The following is a 10,607-nucleotide window of genomic DNA, read 5'->3' as shown; positions in this document are numbered from 1 at the left end:
TCGGGGTTGAATACTTATCTAATCAAGATTTATTTCATTTAAAGAAAATTACAAATATTATAATATTTCTTCCCACTTTGACATTATAGAGTATTTTGTGTAGATCATTGACAAAAAAAAGTTCCAAATCAATTTTAATTTAACTTTGTAACACATCAAAATGTGGAATAAGTCAACAGGTGTGAATACTTCCTGAATGCACTATTTGTATATGAGCTATAGTTCAGCTGTCTTACTCCACCAGAACCCAAAATATGAGCTATAGTTCAGCTGTCTTACTCCATCAGAACCCAAAATATGAGCTATAGTTCAGCTGTCTTACTCCACCAGAACCCAAAATATGAGCTATAGTTCAGCTGTCTTACTCCACCAGAACCCAAAATATGAGCTATAGTTCAGCTGTCTTACTCCACCAGAACCCAAAATATGAGCTATAGTTCAGCTGTCTTACTCCACCAGAACCCAAAATATGAGCTATAGTTCAGCTGTCTTACTCCACCAGAACCCAAAATATGAGCTATAGTTCAGCTGTCTTACTCCATCAGAACCCAAAATATGAGCTATAGTTCAGCTGTCTTACTCCATCAGAACCCAAAATATGAGCTTTAGTTCAGCTGTCTTACTCCATCAGGACCCAAAATATGAGCTATAGTTCAGCTGTCTTTCTCCATCAGAACCCAAAATATGAGCTTCTTTTAGTCAATGTTTGTAAGCAATGTAAATGCAAACAGTGTATAGCCTCAACATGGTTTAAACTATTACATTTGATATCATGGATGGTCCGTCCTTATATACATAGCTTTGTCTATGGTTTTGAGTCCTTACATTTTGTCAAGCCCATCCCTTAGCTTTTGACCAAAATGGGCGAAATAAGGATTCTAGCAAAATAAGGATTCTAGCAAAATAAGGATTCTAACAAAATAGGATTCTTGCAAAATAAGGATTCTACCAAAATAGGATTCTTGCAAATAGGATTCTAGCAAAATAGGATTCTAGCTTTAACCGACAGTTAATAGGGTTATATTCGATGAACAAGCTATAGACAGGTTATTTCTTAAGATAGTTCTTTATACATAAAATGATAATATTTCATATGAGAAGGGTATAAAATACAGGATCCATCAGGATAGCTGCATGTACTGTACACAACTTAAATACTGTTGTGATCATACCTTATTTGGTGTTTTTCCAAGAAGCCTACATTTCTTTCAAGCAACTGTATATAAAAGGTCTAAATTACTAGCGTATACAATCAATGGTTCAGATATATTCATAGCATATTTCTGTCAGTCCTCGTCACACAACCAGTCCATAGTTCAGTTAATTTCTCCATACAGAGAAAGTAAAAATCATGTTCAGCTGGTCATTCAATCCAGTGGCCACAAGGTGGCACTACAACAAATACATTATCATATTATATTATCAGTTGACTTGAAGACGGAGGCACTGGAACTAAATACAGGCAACAGTCTATGGCCATGTTCGAGAGCAAGGATTTGATCCATGATGCATTGTGGGTAAATGCTGACTTGACTTATCTACAAGTAATCATGAGTAGTTATTTCTGGTTCAAGGTGATCGGTCAGGATTCGGCAGTGGTCTCTAACAAGCCCAATATATTCAGGCAGCAGTCACTCCCAGAGGGACCTGATCCTAGATCAGATTGAGATGTTTTGGTTCGATGTGAAAAAAGGAATTGTGATGTTGGGCAGTTTGAAGGTCATGTAGTCACTTAAAATGTCACATCATGACATAACTCAATATTCAAACATTTCATTGATCCTGGATGTTTGACTTCGGACATATTCCTCGTGGGTCCATTTCCTACTTTCTCCCACCCTTGGACATTGTACTCAGTCTCCTCAATTTGAAAGGAAGTCGATGGCGGCTCGGACCGTCTGATTGGTCGCCATGTCCACCGCCATCACTTTGATCTCTGTGTCTCCGAACTGCATTGTGGCTCGGATCTCTCTCCTTTCCGCCCTGGCAACCGTCCCCGGCAACGCCTCCGGTAGATCCAGAGTGATCGCGCCGCACTTCCTCACTCCAGGGTCGCTGATGTAAACAACGTCGTCGCTGACGCTGCAGTAGATATTGATGATGATCTTCCTCTGACCGGATCTAGAGAAAGAGGGAGGAGAAGGTTTGGTGAGTCTCTCTAAGTGTGTGTGTGTGTGTGTGTGTGTGTGTGTGTGTGTGTGTGTGTGTGTGTGTGTGTGTGTGTGTGTGCAGAGAGTCTCGGGTCACTAAGCTCTTCCCAGCCATGCTGTGTGTGTGTGTGACCTGACCTAGCTGGTGTGTAGCTCCGCCTCACGACTTCGCCTAAAGCCACTGATTGGTCAACGGAGACGAATCTGTCGAGGATGTCAGTGCACCAATCACGGCCCTCCTTGACCAGTAGTTTGTCCCGGGGGTGTCGACCCTCCACGAAGCGGTTCAGAACCCCAACGCCGTAGGTCAGAGGGCAACGACGCACACGCACCTGAAGGAGAGTAAAGGTAGAGAGAAAATGTTTAGAACAGGGTGCCACAGTGTGTGTGTGTGTGTGTGTGTGTGTGCACCTGGGGAGAGGAGAGAGAGCGGTGATTGGTTCGAATAGTTGGTGACGTCATAGCAGCTGGAGGGAGGAACAGGGTAAATGTTTAGAACAGGAGGTGAATCTCAATCGTATTTCCTTGATTCCTCACATCCTCTGTCCTCACCTCCTTCTCAACCCATTGGAGAAGTTAAGAGGGGAGGAACCTTTTGAGAAGGATACGAGGAGAGAGGAATCAAGGCAATAAGGAAATACAATTCAGATGCACCCATGGTAGTAGTGTGTATACGTACCACAGTGGGGTTGAGAGTGGACGTGTAAAACCAGAAGTCCCCAAAAATTTGACCAACTAGGGGGTTAAGGGTTAAGGTTAGAATTAGGGTTAGGAGCTAGGATTAGGTTTAGCGTTAGGAGCTAGGTTTAGGGTTAGGAGCTAGGATTAGGTTTATAGTTAGGAGCTAGGTTTAGGGTTAGGAGCTAGGATTAGGTTTATAGTTAGGAGCTAGGTTTAGGGTTAGGAGCTAGGATTAGGTTTAGGAGCTAGGATTAGGTTTATAGTTAGGAGCTAGGTTTAGGGTTAGGAGCTAGGATTAGGTTTAGGAGCTAGGATTAGGTTTATAGTTAGGAGCTAGGTTTAGGGTTAGGAGCTAGGATTAGGTTTAGCGTTAGGAGCTAGGTTTAGGGTTAGCGTTAGGAGCTAGGATTAGGTTTATAGTTAGGAGCTAGGTTTAGGGTTAGGAGCTAGGATTAGGTTTAGCGTTAGGAGCTAGGATTAGGTTTAGGGTTAGGAGCTAGGATTAGTTTTAGGGTTAGGAACTAGGTTTAGGTTTAGGGTTAGGAGCTAGGATTAGATTTAGGGTTAGGAGCTAGGATTAGTTTTAGGGTAAGGAGCTAGGGTTAGGTTTAGAGTTAGGTTTTTGGGTTAGGGGTTAGGGAATATAGGATTTTGAATGGGACGGAATTGTGTCCCCCACAAGGTCAGTTATACAAGACTGTGTGTGTGTGTGTGTGTGTGTGTGTACCACGGTGTGACTGTACATACCACAGTGTGACTGCATCTGCGTACCACGGTGTGGCTGTGTGTACCACGGTGTGTGTGTGCATTTGCGTACCACGGTGTGTGTGCGTACCACAGTGTGTGTGCGTACCACGGTGTGTGTGCGTACCACGGTGTGTGCGTACCATGGTGTGTGTGTGCATTTGCGTACCACAGTGTTTGTCTGTGTGTATATACTCTCACCACGGTGGGGTCCAGTCCGAACAACACAGCCCCCTTCAGTATGGTCAGACCCACATCCTGAGGGATGATGATGCGACACGTTTGCCCCAAAGCATTCTGGGCCGCCCGCTGCAGCATGGGCGACTCAGCGAAACCCCCAACCAGGAACAGGAAGCGAACACCCTGCACTTCCTGTCTCTGCATCAACTCCTCTGGAGGGAGAGAGTAATGAGAGGGGAGGTGAGACCAACATGTCAATGTTGAGGTTTATATCAAATGTGCCCCTTTATGCTACATTGTCAGACCAAATAACGTTAGTGTGTGTGTGTGTGTGTGTGTGTGTGTGTGTGTGTGTGTTTGTGCGTGTGTGCGTGTCTGTGTGTGTGTCTGTCTCTGTGTGTGTGTGTGTGTGTGTGTGTATGTAGTGTGTGTGTGTGTGTGTGTGTGTGTGTGTGTGTGTGTGTGTGTGTGTGTGTGTGTGTGTGTGTGTGTGTGTGTGTGTGTGTGTGTGTGTGTCTCTCTCACCAATGTGTTTGATGATGTTGTTAATGGTGGGTTGGAACAGTTCGTTCATGGCTTCTGGAGTGAGACGTAACATTCCCTGAGACGACCACTTCACTATGTTCATGCTACAGAGAGAGAGAGAGAGAGAGACGTTGTAGATAAGAATTTGTTCTTAATTGACTCGCCCGGATAAATAAAGAGAGAGAGAGACCGTAAAAGAGACATGCAGGGGGTGAGACGACCATTTTTCTATGTTCTCACTAATGTAGAGAGAGGTTACACCTCTCTACCTCACACAGGGAGAGAGGTCAAACACACACACACACGCACACATACACACGCGCGCACACACACACACACACACACACACACACACACACACACACACACACACACACACACACACACATACACACACACACACGCACACATACACACACACACACACACTGCGCACACACACACACACACACACACACACACACAACCTTTCTCTCCCCACTACATACTTGCTCTTGCGCAGGGCAGTCTCCACACTCTGTCCTCTGTATCTTTTGTAGAAGTCGATAAAGGAGAAGGGCAGAGAGATATTCAGCGCGTTGGATCGCCCCGGCGTGGCCGTGCGTTTACGAGCCTCGAACGCGATGGTCAGATCCACCCATGCAGCGGGACGCTTCGCCTAAAAAAACAGATATTTATCAGACGCTATTATCCAGCCGGAATCAAACCCACGACCCTGGCGTTGCAAGCGTCATGCTCTATGCTCCAGCAAATTACCTTGAAGCTCTCGATAAAGTCCTCTCCGAAGATCTTACAAAGCATGGCTTCAAAGGCTAGGTCGACGCCGACCGCCCCGTATGGACCTCCTAAAATAAGCAAATGAATAAAAACATTGTACGAGTCACCCCTGACTATTCACCCCTGGCTATACACCCCAGGCTATACACCCCTGACTATACACCCCTGGCTATACACCCCTGGCTATACACCCCTGACTATTCACCCCTGGCTATACACCCCTGGCTATACACCCCTGACTATACACCCCTGGCTATACACCCCTGGCTATACACCCCTGGCTATACACCCCTGGCTATTCACCCCTGGCTATACACCCCTGGCTATACACCCCTGACTATTCACCCCTGACTATTCACCCCTGGCTATACACCCCTGGCTATACACCCCTGGCTATACACCCCTGGCTATACACCCCTGGCTATATACCCCTGGCTATACACCCCTGGCTATACACCCCTGACTATACACCCCAGGCTATACACCCCTGGCTATACACCCCTGACTATTCACCCCTGGCTATACACCCCTGACTATTCACCCCTGGCTATACACCCCTGACTATTCACCCCTGGCTATACACCCCTGACTATACACCCCTGACTATACACCCCTGACTATTCACCCCTGACTATTCACCCCTGGCTATACACCCCTGGCTATACACCCCTGGCTATATACCCCTGGCTATACACCCCTGGCTATACACCCCTGGCTATACACCCCTGACTATACACCCCTGACTATACACCCCTGACTATTCACCCCTGGCTATTCACCCCTGGCTATACACCCCTGGCTATACACCCCAGGCTATACACCCCTGACTATACACCCCTGGCTATACACCCCTGACTATACACCCCTGGCTATTCACCCCTGGCTATTCACCCCTGACTATTCACCCCTGACTATTCACCCCTGACTATTCACCCCTGGCTATACACCCCAGGCTATACACCCCTGACTATACACCCCTGGCTATACACCCCTGACTATACACCCCTGGCTATTCACCCCTGGCTATTCACCCCTGACTATTCACCCCTGACTATTCACCCCTGACTATTCACCCCTGAGTATTCACCCCTGAGTATTCACCCCTGGCTATACACCCCTGACTATTCACCCCTGACTATACACCCCTGGCTATACACCCCTGACTATTCACCCCTGAGTATTCACCCCTGGCTATACACCCCTGACTATTCACCCCTGACTATACACCCCTGGCTATACACCCCTGACTATTCACCCCTGAGTATTCACCCCTGACTATACACCCCTGGCTATTCACCCCTGGCTATTCACCCCTGACTATTCACCCCTGACTATTCACCCCTGACTATTCACCCCTGAGTATTCACCCCTGGCTATACACCCCTGACTATTCACCCCTGACTATACACCCCTGGCTATACACCCCTGGCTATTCACCCCTGAGTATTCACCCCTGGCTATACACCCCTGACTATTCACCCCTGACTATACACCCCTGGCTATACACCCCTGACTATTCACCCCTGAGTATTCACCCCTGGCTATACACCCCTGACTATTCACCCCTGACTATTCACCCCTGGCTATACACCCCTGACTATTCACCCCTGAGTATTCACCCCTGAGTAGACACCCCTGACTATTCACCCCTGACTATTCACCCCTGACTATTCACCCCTGACGTATGTCACCCCTGAGTTTTCGCCCCTGTACTAGTACAGCGGTGAGCGTAGGTAGACCCTGACTATGTGACGGCGTACGGTAGACGCCGAGGTGGGCGTCAGACAGGTGAATGAGGTCGGGCGTGAGGTAGGTGACGAGGTGGGCGCAGGTAGGTGCCGAAGGGGGCGTAGGTAGGTGAAGGGGTGGGCGTATGTAGAGGAAGTGGTGAGCGTAGGTAGATGAAGAGGTGGGCGTAGGATAGATGAAGAGGTGGGCGTAGATAGGTGAAGAGGTGGGCGTAGGTAGGTGAAGAGGTGGGCGTAGGTAGGTGAAGAAGGGGGCGTAGGTAGGTGAAGGGGTGGGCGTAGGTACATGAAGAAGTGGGCGTAGGTAGGTGAAGGGGTGGGCGTAGGTACATGTAGAAGTGGGCGTAGGTAGGTGTAGGGGTGGGCGTAGGTACATGAAGAAGTGGGCGTAGGTAGTTGAAGAGGTGGGCGTAGGTAATTGAAAAGGTGGGGGTAGGTAAGTGAAGAGGTGGGCGTAGGTAGGTGAAGAGGTGGGCATAGGTAATTGAAAAGGTAGGGGTAGGTAGGTGAAGAGGTGGGCGTAGGTAGGTGAAGCGGTGGGCATAGGTAATTGAAAAGGTGGGGGTAGGTAAGTGAAGAGGTGCTGTCTAAGCTACAATTAATCTGTTACCTGAAGCCTTGTAGAGTTCCTTCAGTGTCCCCTGCGGCTGCTCTCTGAACAGTTAGGTACTGTATAAGGTAAGGTATCTAAGGTGAGGTATCTAAGGTGAGGTATGTAAGGTGGGGAGGTATCTAAGGTGAGGTATCTAAGGTGGGGAGGTATCTACGGTGGTGAGGTATCTAAGGTGGGGAGGTATCTAAGGTGGTGAGGTATCTAAGGTGGGGTATCTAAGGTGGTGAGGTATCTAAGGTGGTGAGGTATCTAAGGTGGTGAGGAGGTATCTAAGGTGGGGAGGTATCTAAGGTGGTGAGGTATCTAAGGTGAGGAGGTATCTAAGGTGGGGAGGTATCTAAGGTGGTGAGGTATCTAAGGTGGTGAGGTATCTAAGGTGAGGAGGTATCTAAGGTGAGGAGGTATCTAAGGTGGGGAGGTATCTAAGGTGGGGAGGTATCTAAGGTGAGGTATCTAAGGTGAGGTATCTAAGGTGGTGAGGTATCTAAGGTGGGGAGGTATCTAAGGTGGTGAGGTATCTAAGGTGAGGTATCTAAGGTGGTGAGGTATCTAAGGTGAGGTATCTAAGGTGGGGAGGTATCTAAGGTGGGGAGGTATCTAAGGTGGTGAGGTATCTAAGGTGGGGAGGTATCTAAGGTGGTGAGGTATCTAAGGTGAGGAGGTATCTAAGGTGGGGAGGTATCTAAGGGGGTGAGGTATCTAAGGTGGGGAGGTATCTAAGGTGAGGAGGTATCTAAGGTGGGGAGGTATCTAAGGTGGTGAGGTATCTAAGGTGAGGTATCTAAGGTGGTGAGGTATCTAAGGTGGGGAGGTATCTAAGGTGGTGAGGTATCTAAGGTGGGGAGGTATCTAAGGTGGTGAGGTATCTAAGGTGGTGAGGTATCTAAGGTGAGGAGGTATCTAAGGTGAGGAGGTATCTAAGGTGAGGAGGTATCTAAGGTGAGGAGGTATCTAAGGTGGTGAGGTATCTAAGGTGAGGAGGTATCTAAGGTGAGGAGGTATCTAAGGTGGTGAGGTATCTAAGGTGAGGAGGTATCTAAGGTGAGGAGGTATCTAAGGTGGTGAGGTATCTAAGGTGAGGTATCTAAGGTGAGGTATCTAAGGTGGGGAGGTATCTAAGGTGGTGAGGTATCTAAGGTGGTGAGGTATCTAAGGTGAGGTATCTAAGGGTGTGAGGTATCTAAGGTGAGGTATCTAAGGGTGTGAGGTATCTAAGGGTGTGAGGTATCTAAGGTGGTGAGGTATCTAAGGTGGTGAGGTATCTAAGGTGGTGAGGTATCTAAGGTGGTGAGGTGTCTAAGGTGAGGTATCTAAGGTGGGGAGGTATCTAAGGTGGTGAGGTATCTAAGGTGGTGAGGTGTCTAAGGTGAGGTATCTTAGGTGGTGAGGTATCTAAGGTGGTGAGGTATCTAAGGTGGTGAGGTATCTAAGGTGGGGTATCTAAGGTGGTGAGGTATCTAAGGTGGTGAGGTATCTAAGGTGAGGTATCTAAGGTGGGGAGGTATCTAAGGTGGGGAGGTATCTAAGGTGGGGAGGTATCTAAGGTGGTGAGGTATCTAAGGTGAGGAGGTATCTAAGGTGGTGAGGTATCTAAGGTGAGGAGGTATCTAAGGTGAGGTATCTAAGGTGGTGAGGTATCTAAGGTGAGGTATCTAAGGGTGTGAGGTATCTAAGGGTGTGAGGTATCTAAGGGTGTGAGGTATCTAAGGGTGTGAGGTATCTAAGGGTGTGAGGTATCTAAGGTGAGGTATCTAAGGTGAGGTATCTAAGGTGGTGAGGTATCTAAGGTGGTGAGGTATCTAAGGTGGTGAGGTATCTAAGGTGGGGAGGTATCTAAGGTGAGGAGGTATCTAAGGTGGGGAGGTATCTAAGGTGGTGAGGTATCTAAGGTGAGGTATCTAAGGTGGTGAGGTATCTAAGGTGGGGAGGTATCTAAGGTGGTGAGGTATCTAAGGTGGGGAGGTATCTAAGGTGGTGAGGTATCTAAGGTGGTGAGGTATCTAAGGTGAGGAGGTATCTAAGGTGAGGAGGTATCTAAGGTGGTGAGGTATCTAAGGTGGTGAGGTATCTAAGGTGAGGAGGTATCTAAGGTGAGGAGGTATCTAAGGTGGTGAGGTATCTAAGGTGAGGAGGTATCTAAGGTGAGGAGGTATCTAAGGTGGTGAGGTATCTAAGGTGAGGTATCTAAGGTGAGGTATCTAAGGTGGGGAGGTATCTAAGGTGGTGAGGTATCTAAGGTGGTGAGGTATCTAAGGTGAGGTATCTAAGGGTGTGAGGTATCTAAGGTGAGGTATCTAAGGGTGTGAGGTATCTAAGGGTGTGAGGTATCTAAGGTGAGGTATCTAAGGTGGTGAGGTATCTAAGGTGGTGAGGTATCTAAGGTGGTGAGGTATCTAAGGTGGTGAGGTATCTAAGGTGGTGAGGTGTCTAAGGTGAGGTATCTAAGGTGGGGAGGTATCTAAGGTGGTGAGGTATCTAAGGTGGTGAGGTATCTAAGGTGGTGAGGTATCTAAGGTGGTGAGGTGTCTAAGGTGAGGTATCTTAGGTGGTGAGGTATCTAAGGTGGTGAGGTATCTAAGGTGGTGAGGTATCTAAGGTGGGGTATCTAAGGTGGTGAGGTATCTAAGGTGGGGAGGTATCTAAGGTGAGGTATCTAAGGTGGTGAGGTATCTAAGGTGAGGTATCTAAGGTGGTGAGGTATCTAAGGTGGGGAGGTATCTAAGGTGGGGAGGTATCTAAGGTGGTGAGGTATCTAAGGTGAGGAGGTATCTAAGGTGGTGAGGTATCTAAGGTGAGGAGGTATCTAAGGTGAGGTATCTAAGGTGGTGAGGTATCTAAGGTGAGGTATCTAAGGGTGTGAGGTATCTAAGGGTGTGAGGTATCTAAGGGTGTGAGGTATCTAAGGGTGTGAGGTATCTAAGGGTGTGAGGTATCTAAGGTGAGGTATCTAAGGTGGTGAGGTATCTAAGGTGGTGAGGTATCTAAGGTGGTGAGGTATCTAAGGTGGTGAGGTATCTAAGGTGGCGAGGTGTCTAAGGTGGGAGGTATCTAAGGTGGTGAGGTATCTACGGTGGTGAGGTATCTAAGGTGGTGAGGTGTCTAAGGTGAGGTATCTAAGGTGGGGAGGTATCTAAGGTGGGGAGGTATCTAAGGTGGTGAGGTATCTAAGGTGGTGAGGTGTCTAAGGTG

General features: G+C 47.7%; 1 protein-coding gene across 2 annotated transcripts in view; it reads right to left on the bottom strand.

Annotated features, from left to right (window-relative positions):
* Nucleotides 1-10,607, bottom strand: part of hspa12b (heat shock protein family A (Hsp70) member 12B) — a 46,894-nt gene continuing 36,287 nt past the window's right edge. For both annotated transcript variants that reach the window (XM_045701596.2, XM_082965300.1), the window contains 6 exons: nt 5,037-5,125; nt 4,769-4,938; nt 4,281-4,384; nt 3,777-3,967; nt 2,289-2,482; nt 1-2,121 (listed from right to left, as the gene is read on the bottom strand). In XM_045701596.2, coding sequence (XP_045557552.1) covers nt 1,863-2,121; nt 2,289-2,482; nt 3,777-3,967; nt 4,281-4,384; nt 4,769-4,938; nt 5,037-5,125 — 1,007 coding nt within the window. In that variant the 3' untranslated portion in view covers nt 1-1,862. The remainder of the gene's footprint in view (nt 2,122-2,288; nt 2,483-3,776; nt 3,968-4,280; nt 4,385-4,768; nt 4,939-5,036; nt 5,126-10,607) is intronic.

This window comes from Salmo salar, chromosome 18 (genome assembly GCF_965601325.2).
Source record: "Salmo salar chromosome 18, fSalSal1, whole genome shotgun sequence".
Taxonomy (NCBI): Eukaryota; Metazoa; Chordata; class Actinopteri; order Salmoniformes; family Salmonidae; genus Salmo; species Salmo salar.
Note: the sequence above shows the minus strand (reverse complement) of the source record. Positions and strands in the feature narration are given on the sequence as shown.